The sequence below is a fragment of the Passer domesticus genome, chromosome 5 (genome assembly GCF_036417665.1).
Source record: "Passer domesticus isolate bPasDom1 chromosome 5, bPasDom1.hap1, whole genome shotgun sequence".
In the NCBI taxonomy this organism is placed as follows: Eukaryota; Metazoa; Chordata; class Aves; order Passeriformes; family Passeridae; genus Passer; species Passer domesticus.
The window spans coordinates 52148003-52167424 of NC_087478.1; the positions used below are offsets into that span (position 1 = coordinate 52148003).

At 39.3% G+C, this 19422-nt stretch overlaps 2 protein-coding genes across 9 annotated transcripts in view; one reads left to right on the top strand and one right to left on the bottom strand.

Annotated features, from left to right (window-relative positions):
* APPL2 (adaptor protein, phosphotyrosine interacting with PH domain and leucine zipper 2) overlaps window positions 1-12307 on the top strand; it is a 33431-nt gene extending 21124 nt beyond the window's left edge. For all 3 annotated transcript variants that reach the window (XM_064420457.1, XM_064420460.1, XM_064420459.1), the window contains 13 exons: window positions 2013-2095; window positions 4628-4786; window positions 5813-6001; window positions 6289-6331; window positions 6409-6465; window positions 6580-6668; window positions 7100-7252; window positions 7376-7428; window positions 8223-8397; window positions 9040-9076; window positions 9182-9322; window positions 9980-10027; window positions 10812-12307. In XM_064420457.1, the coding sequence (XP_064276527.1) occupies window positions 2013-2095; window positions 4628-4786; window positions 5813-6001; window positions 6289-6331; window positions 6409-6465; window positions 6580-6668; window positions 7100-7252; window positions 7376-7428; window positions 8223-8397; window positions 9040-9076; window positions 9182-9322; window positions 9980-10027; window positions 10812-10940 (1356 nt within the window). In that variant the 3' untranslated portion in view covers window positions 10941-12307. The remainder of the gene's footprint in view (window positions 1-2012; window positions 2096-4627; window positions 4787-5812; window positions 6002-6288; window positions 6332-6408; window positions 6466-6579; window positions 6669-7099; window positions 7253-7375; window positions 7429-8222; window positions 8398-9039; window positions 9077-9181; window positions 9323-9979; window positions 10028-10811) is intronic.
* WASHC4 (WASH complex subunit 4) overlaps window positions 1-19422 on the bottom strand; it is a 57997-nt gene that overhangs the window by 6728 nt on the left and 31847 nt on the right. For 3 of the 6 annotated variants that reach the window (XM_064420452.1, XM_064420455.1, XM_064420456.1), the window contains 6 exons: window positions 19245-19331; window positions 18592-18739; window positions 18336-18432; window positions 17662-17858; window positions 16643-16742; window positions 12344-15430 (listed from right to left, as the gene is read on the bottom strand). In XM_064420452.1, the coding sequence (XP_064276522.1) occupies window positions 15363-15430; window positions 16643-16742; window positions 17662-17858; window positions 18336-18432; window positions 18592-18739; window positions 19245-19331 (697 nt within the window). In that variant the 3' untranslated portion in view covers window positions 12344-15362. Of the gene's footprint in view, window positions 1-12343; window positions 15431-16642; window positions 16743-17661; window positions 17859-18335; window positions 18433-18591; window positions 18740-19244; window positions 19332-19422 lie in introns of those variants that run through there. The other 3 variants (XM_064420454.1, XM_064420453.1, XR_010362493.1) reach the window with 3 other exon arrangements.

Here is a 19422-nt window from a genome sequence, read left to right on the forward strand (position 1 = left end):
TTGCATTCAGCTTGCCTAGATTCTAACAACAGATTTTGTTTGTGGCAGATAGTTGAATGTTTAGATATTCAGGAAGGATGCTAATGAAAATCCAATACACTTCAATGCAAAATCAGCCCAGCGTTAGTTTTTTCACAGCTGAGCTAAATGCAGTAGCATTTACTTCCACTGTTTACTCAGTCTGCACAATCTCTCCTGTGTAGCAGTTCCCTTCCTGGCACATAATGTTCAGCATACTAATGAGGAGTGTGCACGATGAGGAACAGAGCTCTGGAGAGCTGGAAGGACAGAACAGTAGAGAGGATTGAGCATAAGGCTGGAAAATCATTTTTCTAATTTTTATTCTAACAGCAATTTGATAGAGCATTTCTCAAGTCTGACCCTCCAGCATATCAGGGGGATCAACCAACCAGTATTACACAGCACTTGATTCTCACTATTACCCATTTTAAGGGTCTTTGGATTTGATGAAAGAAAGTGTTTGGAAAATGAGAACTGGGCTATGAAAAGAGGAAAAATGGATGTGGTGCTCTGTTTGATATTTTAGTGTGGCTCATCATCATCTGCATCATCTGTCATTTGCAGCCCATGTGCCTCATTTAAAATAGGTAGTAAATGAGGATTTAGTCACTTTCCCCACCACGGGAGTTCACACTGCTTCTCTGCTGTAATTATCCTAAGTGAAAGAACTGCATTGGTTTCTTTACTGGAAACCAAACAGAACTTTCTTTCCCCATACTTCAGCTGGCAAAACTGCTTTATCTCAATGCTTTATACAGGGAAGTCTCAGGTTGTCATGGGAATGACTGAATAACCAGAAGCTAGCTTATGCTTAAATATTGTGAACTGCCTTTCAGTATAAATATGTATTTTCTTAGTTAATTACTCAAGCATGTGTCTCCAGTTTCACATTTCCAACAAATGAGTAGGTCATATGGAAATTTTGGAAGAAGCAGTGGCTAATAGAGGGTTCATTTGACTGAAAACTGGCATCAACATATATCATCAGTGGAATTTAGAGCTCTTTCCTCTTGAAACAGGCTTCAGAAATAGAATAGGCAAATCATTCTTTAGGAGGCCATTCTTTCTCTCCTTTGTAAAGGGAGGCTGTGGTCTATAACATGGTTTCAGAAATCTGAATCTTGGGAATCCTAGGTCCCAAGGTTAGAGAAAGGGAGTGAAATCACAAGTAAAAGTGGATGAAATAGCTAATAAATTGCTTAACATCCAAGAATTTGCTTTTACATCTCTTCCCAGAGTAGGTCACTGATTTTTATGTGTTTATCCTAATTAATTGCACACACATCCTATCTGTTTCCATGTTTCATGCAGTTTCCAGTAGGCTCTAATGATGGCTGTGCCCTGCAGCAGACAATACAAGGTCAAGTCTACACCAAGTGTTTTGCTTTGTGTGCCTGCTGAGCCAGCTAAGAGAATTAATTTTCTATCACATAATGTGCACTTTGGCCATAGTAGCTTTTTTTTAGCTCCTTCAGTAGAACAAAACCCATGGTAAAACTGTAGTTGATACAACTAATTGCCCTGGAGGCTTCTGCAAGCACAGCTACACTTTGCTGATGGACTTTGCTACAGCACTTTGAAAACTGTCATCGTGGAGTTGGTAGTTCAGGTTGGCCTGCTAAATCTAATGGATGATTTGTGTCCCGTTCCCTTTGATAGGGTGACATTGCACACAGCAGTTCCTAACACCACGGGCCCCAGCCCTGCCCAGGGCTAGTGTGGGAGAAGCTACCTGTGCCCTTATTTGAGTCATTTAGCAAGTTCTTTGGAAACATACCTGTCAGCAGCCAGTAGCTTATCTGTGTGTGCAAGGGTGGAGAGTTGCAAAAGTGGGAAGTAGCAAGAAAGGCAACGCAGCTGTTTTGCCCATGTGTTTGATCACCTGCCAAAAGTTCAGTCATAATGGAAGCACTGTTAACACTCCCACAATCTGCTACTTGTCTGCCAAAGCCAAGAGAATCTTCAGTGCCCTTTTTCTTGGTATTTTTCAGATCAACTTCTTTAAGAAAGGAGCAGAGATGTTTTCCAAAAGGATGGACAGCTTTTTGTCATCTGTTTCAGACATGGTTCAGAGGTAACCTCCTGCTTTTGTTTGCTTTTGTCATTCCATTGGAGTCCGAGCAATAGCGCTCTAACCTTCAGCACGTACCAGAGAGTGCCTCTTTTTCTTTCTAATGAGATTCCTTCCATGCTTACATGGCATTGTTGGGCATATTTTGTTGAAGTAACAGGTAGAAAGGAAGTGTTTGTACATGGAAAAGAAAATGCTGTCTGTACACTGAAGAGAGTATTTTTACAGTATAGTCAGAAACTATATACTTTAAAGTGTTCACATGCTTTCTTACATCCCTGTGTCTCTTCATGAACAGAAAAGCATGGAATTTGGGCTAGAAACAGGTTAACAGTATTAATATAATAGACTTAAGGTCTCTGAATTATAGGTATTTATATTTACTGGGTCTTCTGTAATAATACAGCAACAATAACCCAGTAAGCTCTCAAATTTAGGGCCTAAAGTGTTTGATGGTGTAGCTACACAAGGCAAACTAAACTCCTTACCCTAGGGAACATATTTATTGCATCCAGTGTAGGCTGTATTAGTCCAGTGAGTTCAACCTACTTTGACTAAGTTTTAAATTTCAGTAAACTGCTTTTGTACTCCTAATTTTGTGATCATTTTTCTTACACCTCCCCTCCACATCCTCCACTTGTAGTGGAGAGTTTCTCTATAATTAAGTCCCTGTAAATATAAACTTTACACTTGAAATGTAAGCATAATAGAGAGGATATTATTCATAGAATGATAAAATGTTAAGGGGTTGGAATGGATCATAAAGATAATATAGTCCCAACTGAGTCCTTGACTTTAATCCTTCATTCCTTTCATATCAAGCTATAGCCAAATCATTACTTATTCTCACTCTGGTGGCACTTTAAATAATGCATACCTGTTAACTTGAGAACCATTCTGCAAACAAGTACAGTAGATTATTTCACTAAATCATTCTTTACTTTTTGTACTTTTATACTTATATATCTTTGCACACTCACTTGTGAAATAAATCCCTCTACACTGTTTACACAGCATTTGTACAGACTGGAGGACAGATTTTAAATGCCATTGAAATCTTGACTTTTGTTTAAAAAGTCTGGAGCATCTTACTTGTGTCTTACAGGCACAGGGAGGGTCCTGCCATTGGATCCTCACCATAGAACAAGCCCTTGTTTTCCACAGTCAGATGAATTTGGGTTCTGGACAGTGTACAGTAGTAAATGGAAACAAAAATAGGCTGCTCAGTTATTTTGCTGAGCCTGGTTTTTGTGTTTAAAGTCTGTCAGACAGTAAAGCTTGAAAGTACAACTCAAATGTAACTAGTAAAGGAGTGTGATGTCTGTGGAAGAACCAAAAGAGAAGCTTGTAAAATTCTGAATGGCACTGTGCATCACAGAATGACTGACACAAGACAGGGTTTCATGACTTCAGTTTGCACAACCACTGAAAACTGTGCTGCCCATTCCTCTCCTTCCTTGGTGCTGGGCATCACAAGGCCTCAGTGAGTCAGGTCTGCTTGTCAGTCAAGCTAAAAGCTTTTCACTTGCATATTTGTTCTTTTGGAACAACAAGCTGATGTGACCCATTGTGCAGCTACAGAATTTTAGTGGCATTTAAAAGCATTTTCATTTATACAGTGAATATTGCTAATGCTGTAAAAACACAAGAGATATCTACACTAACACTAACACATTCTCAGTGACCACTTGGCCTAATTGCCACAAATGCATATAACTTCAGAGCTGAAGTTTACTTCACTTTTCTTCCTGCCTTGGAGATGGGAGAAGCACATCTTAGGAAAAGGAATACATACAGCCTCAGAAACCACAAAGGTGCCAGGGATGTTTTATCAAAAGCATTCTGTGGTGCAACAGAAATGACAGATCAAAAGATTGATTGAAATAACACTGAAGTAAAAACTGACAGCGTAGTTCCATTGTAATTAAAAATGGAATTTAAATAATTATTCTGACATTCAGTGTTGGAGTGGAAAGGCATTAGCTTGCAAAATATGGTCTAATTTAATTCAGACCTGATGTTCTCTGCATCACACCAAAGCAGAACACAGTATTATAAACAAAGAATTAAAGCTAAAGTGAGACTTGAACTATAGATTTTGTTACTGTATTGTTCTGAATTCATGAAAATCCATGACCAGTTAGTAAGTGGTGTCAAAGCAGGAATTCCTGTGTGTTACAGCCTTGGAGGCATTAGACAGTTCTGAGAAAGCCAAGAGATCCTCTAGTACACCCTGTTTTGAACTATGCCGTTATAGTAGGGCAATGTCTGTATGTGTTCATCAGTATAAATTCTTAGAAGCATTACTTTTAGAAGCTGTCTCTCAAAAAATAACTCTCTCAACATTTCTCAGTATCACAAAACAGTATTTCCTATAACATCTATTAGAAAAATAAATTCCATCTTTGCACTACCCTCCAAGGTAATCTCAGATGGTGTTTTTGTTCATTTTGGCTTACAGATGTTACCTGTATCCTAGTATAAATGGGTAATGATGGCTTTGGGTTTCTTTTTGTGTTGTGGTTTTTTTTCCAGTATACAAGGAGAGCTGGATGCCGAAGCTGAAAAAATGAGAATATCCCAGCAGGACTTAATTGCAGTTAATGAATCTGTTTACACCCCAGATTCTGATGTAACTTCACCTGCCATCAATAGAAATCTCATCCAGAAGGCTGGCTACCTAAATCTTAGAAAGTAAGAAGATTGTTGTTATCTCCTGATTTTGTTTAGTAGCTACATTTTTGGGGGAAAGGTCATAAAGACTCCTCAGGTATTGATGTTTGAGGGTCCTAAATCAGTTTGGTAGCTCTACTTTTCATCCTCTGAGTACCTCTGTCATCTTTGGAAATGTATTTTTGAAGCTTTAACCAAATTAGAGGCATTTGAGACTATTTTTCTGAAAACAGAATTTTGCTTCTTATTGAATGTACCTACAGGAAAAATTTCCTGCATTCAAGTGGCTAAAAATTAGAAGCTGATGAGACTGGGTTCAGATTGTTCCCAAATCTTAAATGAGATATGGTGTTTACAAAAGTAGCTATATTTTGTAGTTAACATATGTTTTCATAAGTGACCTCTTTTACATAAATAAAAGCCTTATGGACAATGCAAGTTTGTAACTTTGAATGTGTATCATATGTAGAATTATGTCTGCAGATTTTACATATAAAATTTTCCATAAACTTCCACACAAGTTGGGTATATTGGTGGCATATAATAACCCTATTTATGTGATTGATTAAATATCAGTTTATTATTTTGTTTATCTAGTAATTTTTTTCTTTGTGAGTGTACATCTAGCAATTTCTCTTAGTATTCCAAAAACTGGATTACGCTATAATAGGACTCTATAGCTAAGCAAGAGATGGACTCTGAGATACTACTGCAGTAGATAATTTTTTATATTATGATTCTTTGTGCTGAAACTACATAGTATTTCATGTCAGTTACTCAATACTCTTTTATTCCTTAGCTAGAAGATACGATTTTTAACTTGGATGTTTGGAATTAATTTATTTCTTCAGCTTTCATTACGGATTAGTTTCTTCTAGGAACAGGTGCTTCTTTTTCTTCTTAACAGAGATCACTAAAAAAATGCCAGGGCGAACATGAAATTGTTTAGTATCAGGCCATGTTTGCAGTTTCATACCTGTTACTTCTAAACAGTACTTCTAAAGTTCTGAACAGTAATGAGTCTTTATCACTGCACCTTCTCATCAGTAAAACAGGTCTGGTGACTACAACTTGGGAAAGACTCTATTTCTTCACTCAAGGTGGCAACTTGATGTGTCAGCCAAGGGGAGCAGTAGCTGGAGGATTGATTCAGGACCTGGATAACTGCTCGGTTATGGCTGTGGACTGTGAAGACAGAAGATACTGCTTTCAGATCACTACTCCTACAGGCAAAGCGTATGAGACGTTTTGTTTGAGGACAGTCAGTCACACCTACCCCTTCAGATACTCTTTCCTGTAAAACTTGCTTGGTGTAGTAGTAAGCTTTTCTGGGTTTCCAGAAGGGTGTTTCCAAATTAAAAGCATACCTTCCATCCTCCCCCACAAGTGCCTGAATGGAACATGTGGTGTCTTTTAGCTGCAGCTTATTCCTGATTCTTGTTCCTTTGGTAGTTAATAGATGTAAAGCTTGGTGAGATTACTATAAGCACTGTTAGCACTTACACACTGTGTTTATATTTTAGGGGTATAACTCTTCAAGCAGAAAGCAAGAAAGAATATGAGGAGGTAAAAATATTTTCTTAATATTATTATTCTTGCATACAAGTGAGCTTGAAGACTTCAGTTTCATTTTTCCCTTCCAGTGGATATGTGCCATCAACAACATCTCCAGACAGATCTACCTTACTGACAATCCAGAGGTGGGAGCTTGTTTTGATCTTTCAGTCCATTCCTTCAACTTGCTCTCCCATTATTCTTCAACATGGTAAGGTAAGCTACATGTCTAAAAGAGCTGTTCTGTCTTGTTTTCATAGGCAGCTGCAATCAAATTAAATCAGACAGCCCTGCAAGCAGTGACTCCCATTACCAGCTTGGGAAAAAAACATGAAGTTCAGCACCCCAGGTAACGTTCTCCCTTGCATGGAGCAGGGACCGTGTGCAGTTGTATTGAGCCCAGGGCTGAGGGGGCCTAGGAAGATGTTGGGCTTGTCACTGAGAAGTGTAGACACAAGTCCAGGTCTCTGCTGGTAATGCAGCTGGGAATATAGACAGGGCAGGGAGACAAATGGCCACCTGTTGCTGAAAGTCAGCCCACACTCAGAGCTGATCTGTATTCAGGTTTAATATACCAATGTTTATTTTTGTCCTAAATAAGGTTTAAAAAAAGATTTTATTAGGGTCCTCAGTAACAGGTAAATAGGAAGATATCTTACATGTCTGCATAGTGGTTCAGTCCTGCTTTGTATTTTTGAATAATCTTGTTTCTCTTCCAGAGCAAAGGTAGGGTGTCACTGATGGATAGAAACATAATTTTTTTCTACATTTGCATTTCAGCCAGACTGTAAAGAATATGGAAAATGACAAAATAATTCCCAGTGGATCAGCTGGCATTCAAGACTCCACACAACTCATTGCTCCTGGAACACCAATTCAATTTGATATAGTACTGCCTGCTATGGAATTTCTGGACCAGAACAGAGGTGGCAGGTATGGCCAGAGACAGTGATCCATCACTGTAACAGTTTGATTTCAGGCGAGATGAAGTATTGCAGCATCTGTTAGTGGTGAGGACCAGAATCTGTAATTCAAGTTTTAATTCTTATTTCACAGGCGTGCAAACCCATTTGGGGAATCTGAAGACAGCAGCAGAGATGAGGAGGAAGGTCAGTGCTTCTTTCATCCAGATAAAATCAGCCATGATTTTAGCTACCCAGAGTCTCTTAAGAAAAGCACCTGACACCTTGGAACAGAAGTAACAGATCCAATAAGAAAGTGACCTTCCTGTACTAGCATGTGTAGGGCTTGGCCCTGGTTGTTCTCCTCTTCACCAGTGCCTGCAGCCTTGTCAGAAAACTGCTCTCAGAACCAAAGCAGTACTTACTGCTCTGAACTTCACCCTGCTTTCCCTTGCTCACCACCAGCCATAAAGGGAGCTTGATCAAGTGATGACTTTGCTGCATAATGGCTGCTTAGTTGTCATTAAATCTTCTAGTGACAGTCAAGGAGCAGGGAAGGATTTGGTGAAAACCTCACTGGGCCCAGCTGCATAGAAGGTCAGAAGGATATAGAAGAAAGGGAAGAATGTAAAGGCTTAATGGAAGCCAAGGCTTGTGCCCAGTCATAAATTCACCACAGTTTATGTGCACCCAATAGCTAAACAGGCAAGGGAATTTTACTAGCTGATCAAATGAAGCATAAAGGACTTCCACACTTCTAAAGCTTCCAACTGCAACTGCAGTAACTTCCTTCCCCACTTCCACACTGCTGCCTGTTCACACAGTTTGAAACTGGGTCAGGGCACTGTGTGACTCATGGCAGAAAGCCACCACTCATGACAGTCACCAACCACAGGCTTACTGTTGAATTTCCAAAGTGAATAAAATAATTCCATTGATACTTTGAGCTACTGGAAAATTGAAATAGCACAGTGAAGGAAGTCGTGGCTTTTCTCTTGCAGATTCCCTGCTGCAGCAGATGTTCGTGGTTCGGTTTTTAGGGTCCATGGCCGTGCAGTCCGACGAGACGTGCGAGGTGATTTACGAAGCCATGAGACAAGTGCTGGCTGCTCGGGCCATTCACAACATCTTCCGCATGACTGAATCCCACCTCATGGTCACCAGCAAGAACCTGAGGTACTGTAAAAGCCTTAACTTGTCAATAGTCTGTTCTCTTCATACAGTTTGTGATTTATTATGTATTGTTTGCTTCGTTTTTCTAAGACACACAACCTTTGAGGAAGCAAGATCCCAAGAGTCACCTTACCTAGAAAGAAATGTCTCTTTTCTTATTCTGTGGTACCTAGAAATGATCATCCAGACCAATTGTAAGAATGTCCTATCAAAATCTAAGGGATGTAGTGGGGCTACAAGACCCTGCAAAGATAAAAAAGAAAGATGCAAAACAATGACTGTTTTGATGTAAAATCTCTTTCCTAACGATGTCCTTTGACAGTAGTGTCACTGTAGAATATGCTGTCAGACATTCCCTTTAGGTGGGGTGTGTTTATGTCCCTCTGCATTTTGTGTTAGCTCAGGCACTCAGGATCCTTTCCAAGTGACTCAGAAAGGTGCTCTGACCTGTTCTTGTCAGGCAGGTGAGAGTCAAGGCTGAGATTTGAATCTTGCCAGTCACAGCTACAGCACCTGATTCTGTGCATATGTTTCCTCATCTATAAAACTGCTGGAGTTACTGCTTTTCTATTATAAAGGCCCTTGAAATTACCAGAAATCACTCTAAAATAATTTTCTTCTTTTTTTCCTTACATGTAATTGCAGGTTAATAGATCCTCAAACCCAAGTTACACGAGCAAGCGTAAGTAACTTTTTCTATCATAGCAGTGACTACTCAGTTACATGAACCTGAGCTAACCTGCTAACTTGAGCTGGTTAAAACAAATCATTTATTTTACTTTTCCAGTTTGAACTCACCACTGTGACACAGTTTGCTGCCCACCAGGAGAACAGGAGACTGATTGGCTTTGTGATCCGCCTCAGTGAGACTCTGGGAGAAGAATCCATGAGTGCATATGTTTTTGAGAGTAACACAGAAGGGGAAAAGGTTTGTGTAATGTTTAATAAAATAATTTGTTTAGAAAACAGGTCTGTGGGTTCTTGGCTTACACATCTGGGAAACAGTGCTCTAGAAGCAAGAGCAGCTCAAATTCTGGCCAAGAAAACATGTGTTAACATGCAAGCCTTTACTGGCTTATGTCTAAAAGGGACCAAATGAACAGATAATGCAGCAGCAAGTATAAGGGAGGAAAGGAAGGGATTGCTAATCCCAGCATTGAGAGGTGGGAAAGTGCTGTGCAGCAGCAGCATGAACAAAAGGAATGTCACTATGTTGAGACAGGTACAGCTCTGAAGCTTTCACAGACAAGGCAGCCATATGTGCCAACACCACTGACTGCTGCCTGTTGTAACAGAAATAAGTGGGATGGAGAACTTCTGTTCCTACAAACACTTACGTGCACTCCCTCAAGTGTGGAAATAAAGTCTGGTGACTAAAACTGGCCAAGCTGAGTACAAAGATTTACCATCCCCTGTGAGCTTTGAAGCTGAACCCGAGATAGTTTTCTTTACCAGTAGTTAGCATAGCAAATTAGTATTCCACCTCTGCTTTTTAGGCCTGGTTTGAACACTAAGTCTGCACTGAAGTTGTGTGGTTTACTCTTAATCAAGAGAATGGAACTTTACATGTATTTTTTCTTTGTAGATTTGCTATGCCATTAGCTTGGGAAAAGAAATTATTGAGGCACAGAAGGTAGGTTTGTTCATTCCCCACATCTGTATGATACATCATGTTCTGGTTTCTAGCTGCACTGTCCAGGTGCATAAGAAAAATGAACTGCTACTCCTAAGGACAGAGTTTTGCAGGCATTATTTAACATAGCAAAAATAAACTGTTTGTTTTCTCAGTAATGTGATTTGAGAGAAAATGTGCCACCCCAGTCCAAATTCAAAATTACACAAATCCAAATGTTCATGTCTGAAAGAAAGGTGTGAGCAAAGTTTTCAAAAAACCAAACACACTCTTTGGGGCTGATGTGTAAATCACACACACTGCTGTTTCACTTTTAGAAACTTAAATTCTTTCCTCACCTAGGCAGGAAAATCAGTGTTTTTTCACTTAAAATAAATGGCAGTTACCCTGTCCCTTGTAGATACATTTTATCTGTATAGATGTGACATTATTATTTGCAGTATGTTTTTGCTGCTAAGGTTTCAGAACCAGTTGGGGAATGAGCTTTTAGTCACAACCACTAAGCACATGTATAATAAATTCTTATTTATTAAGACAGTTACTTTTCTCCTTGTTCCGTAACTAAAGAACAGCAAAATAAAGTCTCAAAATAATTACTTTTTTTTCTTCTTAAATATTCAAGGGTTATCTTTACTTACCCAAAAAGGTATTATTTATGTTTCAAATCTTTATTCTACAGCTTGTTAAAAAAACCCAAAGTTGCAAAAGCTTAGCAAGAAGTACTGAGAAATGTGTGTTCCTCAAAGGCTGCTGCAGCTTGCTGACCTCTCTTCTTTTTCTTCAGGATCCAGAAGCATTAGCTCAGCTAATGAAGTCTGTGCCATTAACAAATGATGGGAAGTTCATGCTTCTGAATGACTTGTCAGAAGAGGATGGAACCATGCATGAAGGAGGGGAGGAATCAGAAGTATAAGCAGCTCCTGTCACTTCCTGCAGCCTGTGTGGGAGCAGAAGAGCAGGGAGTCTCTTTGCAAGAATCTCTGCTTTTCAGTCACCTGCGGCCAGCTGCCCTTTCCTGCTGGAGCAGAGTCCCTCTGGATTTACAGTGAAAGCACAGCAGGACTCGAGGCATTTAGCATTTGTGAATGTGTAGGGTGGAACTGTGTCTGGGGAGCTGACAGTCCTGAGCAGGAGGCCAGTGCTGCTGGTGGGCAGGAGAGCACAGCTGTCAGCCACCGAGGGTTAATGGTATTTCTTACATTTACAGACCCTGCAGCCTCTCATTCCCCTGAAATTTGTGTGAGCTGCCAGCTCCTCTTACAAATATCAGGCCTCAAACATCCCACCATAGTCAATTTTCATAGTTTGCATGATTATGTGCATCTGAATGAAGGTTAAAAATGCACTATCTACTTTATTTCAGATAAAGTTATTTTTAGTCTAGTTTATGTGTAACAAGATTTACCTTTTGTGTTAGCCTATTTACAAAACAATTTGTTAAACACTAAATTTTTCCTATTAATATAATCTATTTTTATATTGCATCTAGAATAAGCTTACAAAACAAATTTAAGTGCCTACTCTTACCTTCCAGGGGACTGCACTCTCACATTCTGTAATTAAATAATGGAAAAATTGTACCTTCTTGATTTATTATTCTAAATACCACTGACATGCAAACCTCAGAAGTAGGCAATGAATGTGGCATGTTAGCTGTGTGCAGTTTTTCTATGGTTAGGTTTGTTACCAGAGATGGTAATAGTAGGACAAATAAGTACTTTTATAGTAAAAATTCTTTGTATATTTAACATTGTGGTGACATGCAACAGCTAAGTCTATCACAACCCTTGGTTTTAAGAAACTGAGCAATAAAATGTTAGATTACAAGTCTACAATGTATTGACAAGTCTCATAGTACATTCCTGAGACTGGACACTAGAGAGATTTGGCTGATAAATTTACATTTTTTTCCATCCTGAAAACATCAGCAACATCACTTTGCAAGAGCAAACAAAATAGACAAAATGAAGACCTGTTAGTGGGGGGAGGGTGTAATCTGTAGTATAGTTTATATTAATCAAGATAAGGTACCTAGAAAAAATGGCTGGAATTCCTCAAACTTAATTTAACTCTTCTCAGTCATCAAGAAACTAGATTTTCCATAAGCAGAATCTATGCAACAGTATCTGAAAGATCCCAGATTGGAAGTGTTTGATGTGGAATAAATCTAACTTAACTGGTTATTTAATGTTTAAAAGTACTGTGGAAGAAAACTGTTAGTAACTGACACAAAAACTTCTTTGTAAATAAAAGCTGAAGCTGTCTTATTAAGAAAATTAACACCCACTGAACTGGTGTTACTGAAAACACTGGGAATGAGGTTCTCAAAATCGCATTTATTAACACAGTTTTATATACATAATGTTCTCTACTCACAAACCAAAGAGACTGGAGTAACAAAATACCCTTTTGTACAATGAGTTAGGAAACATTAAGTATTACATTTGGTCCTTTGTACCTGAGAAGCTGAAAACAGCTGTTGATGGACGTCTGATGCAACTCACATGTTTTCCTGGTTCCAGGCTGCATTAGGACCTGCAGAAGGTGCCCTTCAGCACCAGGAGTTTGAGTACTGGGGCCATGCAAACCCTTGGTGGCAGGGCTGAAGGGAGCTGGGTGTCCACAACCCCTCCAAGAGCAGCTGCTGCACTTCCAGCAGCCTTGGCACGAGGCTGAACACCTGAGGGCAGTGGTGACAGCTGCCTGCTGGGGGGACAGCCTGGCCTTCAGCCTGTTCCAGCCCTGCCCCGAAGGAAAAAGCCCCTAGACATGTTTTATGTCCCTGCAGAAAATTCATCATCCTCACTTCTGTCACTCCTGGGAATTTCTGAGTGAGCATGTTTGGCTTAGTGTAGGGATTTTTTGTTTTAGCTCCATTGTCTCCTCTCCAGACAACCGGTTAGGGTCCATTTGGTTTCTGTAATTGTAACAGGAGGCCAAAAGCAACAAAAATATAGTAGCACCACAGCGTGAATTTTGCCCCCCCTTCCATATCCTTGTTGGGAGAAAAAAAGGACTTAATGCAACTCAGTCACGTGACATCCAAACCCAGGACCCACCTTGGATTTCAGATGAGAAAAATCTTTCTGCATGTCTATGCTGCTACATGACAAAGAGAAAGAAGGAAATACAAACTACAGTCCTGTATTAGCAAGAATAGCTCTATTATCACTGTACATGTTTGTGTATGTATATATTTTTGCCACACAGAGTATACATTCAGTTCTCCCAGATAAAACAGGCATCTATAAAAATAGGCTATGTCTTTCCTCTAGAATTTCCATCACCAGAACCACGTGAATTTGCTAACCACTGTGCATGAAGGCAGTGCTCAGTTCACGTTATGTTCAACTGCAAAGTCTTACCTTAGCAAGGCAATGTCTTTCAAAATTAAAAATGGAGAAGGGAAAATACAAGTACAGACTAGAGTGTGGGTTGTGTCTTGACTCCACACAGCTCCCTAGCAAGGCCATCCTGGGGAAAGGAACACCATCTGTGGGTGCTTCTGCCATTGCTGTGGAAGAAGGAAATGCAGCACTTGGCCATTCCACTCCACAAACTTGGGTGACTCCAGCAGAGATGGGAATGCAGAAGGATGTGCACAGCAACTGCAGCAGGATGGGAAGCAGCAGCAAGAATGCTGATCTCAGCAATCCTACTGAGCATTCAGTGCGGGCACAGTTTGGTCAAAAAAAATGCACACTAATTAAAAAAAAAAAAATCCAGTATCAAAGTAAAAAAGCAAAAATATAAATCAAGTAATGCAGCATTCTTTAGGGCAGTTATAAAATGAACTAAAAATAAAAACTTTAATGAGCCCAGCTGATTTTAACAGTCCTTGAAGCTTGTGTGTCATGTTCTCAGAACCAACAAATGGAACGTTCGTATCAGTCTGGTCTTTCCAGTTGCAACAAAACATTCATCCTTGCTGTCTGAATGTTGAAGTGACTGGCAGGAAAGGGTGAATCAGAAGCACATCAGGAATTGCTTGAACCAATGACCCAAGAGTGGGAGGAACAATTTGAACCATTAAAACTAATATTAAAGAAAGTTTGGTCTAAAAATACAGTTTTAAGAGTGCCAAAAAACCCCCCACCAAGGGTAGTTCTCTCAGCTGGACTGACTGAGTAGTTAGTTCTGGTTGGTAAGAACTAGAAGGGTGTTAATGTTCTGGGAGATTAAAACACACCTGTATATTTTAATAAAGGTGGTGTTTTCTTTTAAGTCTAGCTACTTAAGTTAGGAATCCAAGTAATTCTTGCACAATTCTTGCTCTAGAACCTCTACTTGCAGGCATGGACAGATGTTAAATAGAGTTCTCACAGTGTTCAGCAGCTTCTGAGCCTGCAGTGCAATTATTGTTAATAATCAGGCATGTACGACTGTATGAACAACACACGGTACAACAGACCTACAAAGGCTAGGAAATACAGAATTGAGGCTGAAACTTGCAATTAGGCACAACATGTTCATGAACTGTAAGATCACTTAATAGTTACAGACACCTCTCACAGTGTCTGGTCATGAAAGAAAGAGCTGATTGTGGTTTTATCTTGGCTCTGGATTTCCTTGCTTCTGCGGATGCAAATCAGACCTTCAGTATGAAATGAGAAGTAATTTGTTATGTTCACTTTTCTTGTTTTCCCATTCTTTGATAAGGGGGCAAAAACAGGGGGAAATAAATGTTTGATGGGATCCTAAGTTCCCACAGTACAAATACTGTCTGTAGTAATAACAAGGGGGTTTGGAATAGAACAGTAAAAAGCACTTGCATTTTGTGTAACAGATTTAACATACATTCACAACATACACTGTTACCCCCACAGTGTAATCTGTGACTGCATTAAATGCAACATGACTGCACAATGACATGTCTCAATCATTTTTTGGACAACAGATACAGCCAATATCTGGATTCAGTTTTTTTTTGTGAAGAGATGCCAGTTCAAACCTTGGACCAACAGCCTATGAGTTTGGGATTTTAAAATTATATGATAGAGATGCGAGAATGCATCTAGAAATTAATAAGGATTTTTTTATCTGCACATCTGTACTTTAAAATAACTACCTCCAAGGTCAGCATTTTATTAAATTATTTTCAGTCTAGAGAAAGTGCTGTAAATAATGCAAACTCCTGAAAAATAGGAGTTTCTACAGAAAATATAAACAAACATAGACCTAGCCCCAGTGGATGCTAGTATGCTACTGTACATTTTGTCTTGGATTTAACAAAGCAAGTAAATCAAATCTAGAGCTTTAACCCCCACAGAGTGTTACTGATGAAGACAAGGACATGAGTTATTTGAGTAAGTAATCATCACCCATACCAGCCATGTCATTTCACAACAGGCTCTGCAGGTGTAGAGTTGGAAAGATCTCCATTGCTTGCTTTACCAGATTCTTCTACAAAGATAAAAAAAAAAGGGATGGATCATGTTTAACACTCTATTTGAAACAAAACCCCTCAAATTCTAGCATATATATATATATATGAGATGCTGATGTCACAGGAACACCTCATGCTGTATTTCATGGTCAGCATATGCAACCTGACCTTGCAGCACAAGAAGTCCTGGCCCTATGAAGAAATTCATATTTGGGGTGAAAGGCTCTTCAATCAGCAGTACTTGTCTAAAAATTACATATACAATGCTCACACATTTTTCAGACTCCAAGTCCAAAGATCATGGCAGAGGGCATAGATATTATTACCATGTTCAAAACTTTCCACCCTGATATGCATTTCCAGCTTTTCTCCCTGCAAAACACATTGCCTGGGGAACTGAACAGGTACCACAACAGAGAATATTTGCCTAAAATACAGTTAGCTGATGTTCTCCAGAATGGTCTCCTACAAAGTCCAGAGCAGCATGTCTATTCTTCCCACAGTGCTTGGAGTTCTTTGAATTTGGGGTTTTATTTTCTTGCACTGAATATTTATCTGAGCAACTTCAGTGATTATGATAAAATATAAACTAATGCTAAAAGAATTTTTCTTTACAAACTGTTTTTCTAGTGCAGAAGAAAATTAATCTTTTTCTCCAGTGACTATAATATCACAGGTCACCTGTGCCTTTATCAGAAGTACAGTGGAGAATTATTTACCAATTCAGTTTTTAACATACTACTATTCCCTGAGTTTCTAAGTAACTAGTGCCCAAACTGCATTTCTGTATCAAACTTCATTAATATCTACAGTAATTGCATAATCTGCTATGTAAGGTGAAAGCCACCTGGTACAACAGGTGAAAACCACTTTAGCACCACCTAAGGTTGTCATTCTCAACACTGGTAACTGAAGAGGTAAGCATGATGCTGAAGTTACTGAACTTAATGCTACTGCAAGCATGCAATTTTCCCTGTCCCAGGCTGTTTTCATCAGTTGGGTCTTCTGTGGTGTTTTTTTTTCCACACCCCAAAAGCCCAGCTTGAAATTCACCTATTCCAAAGGACTTCTTGAGCTGTTCTTGCTTAGTCTAAATCACCTACGACCTCATAAACCTCTCTCTGGAATACTCAGTCAACCTATGAGCAAAAAAGCAGCTACAAAAAAAAACCTCTATTAAGGCACACAATCTCATTAACCAAAATGTTCTACATATAGGATTCACTCACCTTCTTTTTCTTTCTTTTCCTGACTTTCTTCTGCTGCAGTTTTATCTGCTCTGAAAAAAATTCTTGCACTACTTAGTGAGAAATATAGGAGTTCAAATTCCTAAGGAAAAGAAAAGAGGCACATCAGTGTATCACAAATTTGTAGACAAATTTTTTATGAGCATCTTAGGCTCCTAGATTTCAGTATCTAAATCACTTAAATGCTCTTGAATATCTTCCTCCTTTCATTCCTTATTCACACGCATTTTACAAAGCAAATGTCAAATTACATTAAAGGGCAACCTAAGGAAAGCAGCATCACTGCAATAAATCTGTTACTGATCTACTAAGGCTGAAAATGAGGTTTGTAGCAGCAGTGAGAACAGAGCAACTAGCCCATGGAAAATCATGCAGCCAGTAGTTTAAACAACCACAAGCCTGATCAGGATCTGAACAAGGTTCAGTGATACAGAGGCATACAGGGCCTTATCTATTCCAATAAGACATTACAGAATGTAATCACGGGCTGCAAAACTAGCCATTGATGGATTTGTCCCATAGGCTTCTCCAATCAAGAGAGAGAAAGCAGCACACCACAGATGAAACCTGAGCTGCTGTGCTCCAAAATTCAAATGCACCTTTCCTCTATTTGATAGCTAATGCACCATTCAATTTATCAGCTCAGAATTAACACACGGGCAGCTCTAAGGGTTCACAGTGTTATGTGCAATCCTTGTTATAAGAAGTTCAACCAGAAGATATTCTCTCCTATTTAAGCATGGTTTAGTTGCATTAGATTTCAAATTCCATGGGACAATGAATTCCAATGAAACAGGTCTTCAAATATCACAAAAACCAATGATATTCTCCTCAGGTCATACACCAAGTCTTTATGCTCTTTTTGCACTGTTGCTGCAGTCAGTGCTCAGGATATTGCTCTCAATGAGCTCCATCAGAACAGTCACATGATTTGTGATGAATAAGTGCTGAACCCAGAACAGAAATTGTTACCAGGACACATAACCAGGCTCATGTTGTACCTGTAAACAAACTTCCAGTCGCTTCTGGGTAAGGTTCATAGTCTGTAGTAGTTTTTCATCTTGATTAGTGGACTGCACGTTCTGTTGCTTAGCTACTGCTCTTATTTCCTTCACATACTTCTCTCTAACAGACTGGAACCAGTGCAGAGAATCAAACTCCTGGTACTGATCCAAAAGCTTCAGAATGTAAGCCACACCTAGTCATTAACAAACCATGTACTGAGGTCAACATGCAATTAGCAAAACATTTTGTGAATGTTTTCAATGGATGAGCCTAAGTTAATAATTCCATGCAAATATAACTTAAATTGTTATTAACTTACAATTAATCTATCAGGAAAAGTCACAATAAAGAACACACTTAAATTTTTTAAAAACATCACTTCTCCAAATACTTGCATTCCTTGTCATATGGATGAGAACCACAAGCTTGGAAAGCAATTTGGAAGCATCAATATATGTTTAAACTGACTGCTCCCATACACATCTATTCCATGTTTAGGAAATTCTGAACACAACCATAACCCTCAAATCCATTGTGCTGAAACAAAGATAAATCCAAATAAATTATGGAATTTTAAGTTCTGGGCACAGACAAAATATAAACAAGACTTTTCTTGCAAATGTCCATTATGTTGGCTTACCCAAAGGTTAGTGAGAGTGCTGAAACTTACCCATGGCAAACCCATCATCAGTAAAAGCTGCTCCACTTTTGTTCTTCTTATTCAACTTCTCCTTGCAACTGATTGAATGCTCCACAAAATTGAGGGTCTGAAAGAACAAAAGGTTGTCTTGGAATCACAAAGAAACTCACAAACGTCACAAAGCACTGTCACACATGCTACTGCAGTCTAACACAAACCATTTAAACACAGCCCTGATCTGACAGGAGCGTTTTGAAGCAAGCCCCAGTGCAATGCAGACACTGACCAGGGGCGGAACGATGACGTAGAAGTTCCGCAGGTGCATGTTCTTGGTGCTGCGGAACTCGGGGGCGAACACATCCACCAGCATTTTGAAGTACTCTGTTCCCTCCGCAAAGTTCCGGGTCAGGTCACCAAGCACAGAGTCCAGCTGCCTGCAAGGGATGAGCAATGAGTTCCCTGCTTCTGCTGAAAATCCTTCTGTTTACACACCTCTTGGGATAACAACCCTCTCTTTGCCCTTTGCCAACGTCCACAATCCAGGATTCGGGAGAGTACCCTCCCTCTACAGCCCATGTGAATAGTGGGTTTTGATTTCACTGTCTCAAAAGAAGGCCTATGAATAGAACACTTGCATCTTTTTTATCTAAGACACTGAAAATTTTAAAAGTAGAGCTCAGGCACACAGTGAGGAAAGCTTGTCAGCCTTTGAACAAGGATTTATTCAAGAAATCAGGTTCTAGGTCTATTACTATCAATGCTACTTCACATTTTCAAAACAACTGCTTCTATTTTCTTTGCTTTGAAACAAATATTTCTGCATAAAGGCAGCAGAACTTTTAACACATACACAAATAACTAATAGCTGCATTTATAAACATAAAATGACAATTTTCTCATCCCACCCCTGCCCCAGACCTCAAAAGCACGTTAGTGTACCTTGCTGCTTTTTGTGTTTCTTCTGAGAGTCCTTCTTCTTTCACCAGCTCTTCAAAGTTAACAATATCTTCCAGATCAGGAACAAACCTGAAAACTTACTCTTTGTGAGGATTATGCTCAACTGTCTGTTGAGCTAATCTACCCTGATTTATAATTTACTTAATTTAATCTTCTGGGC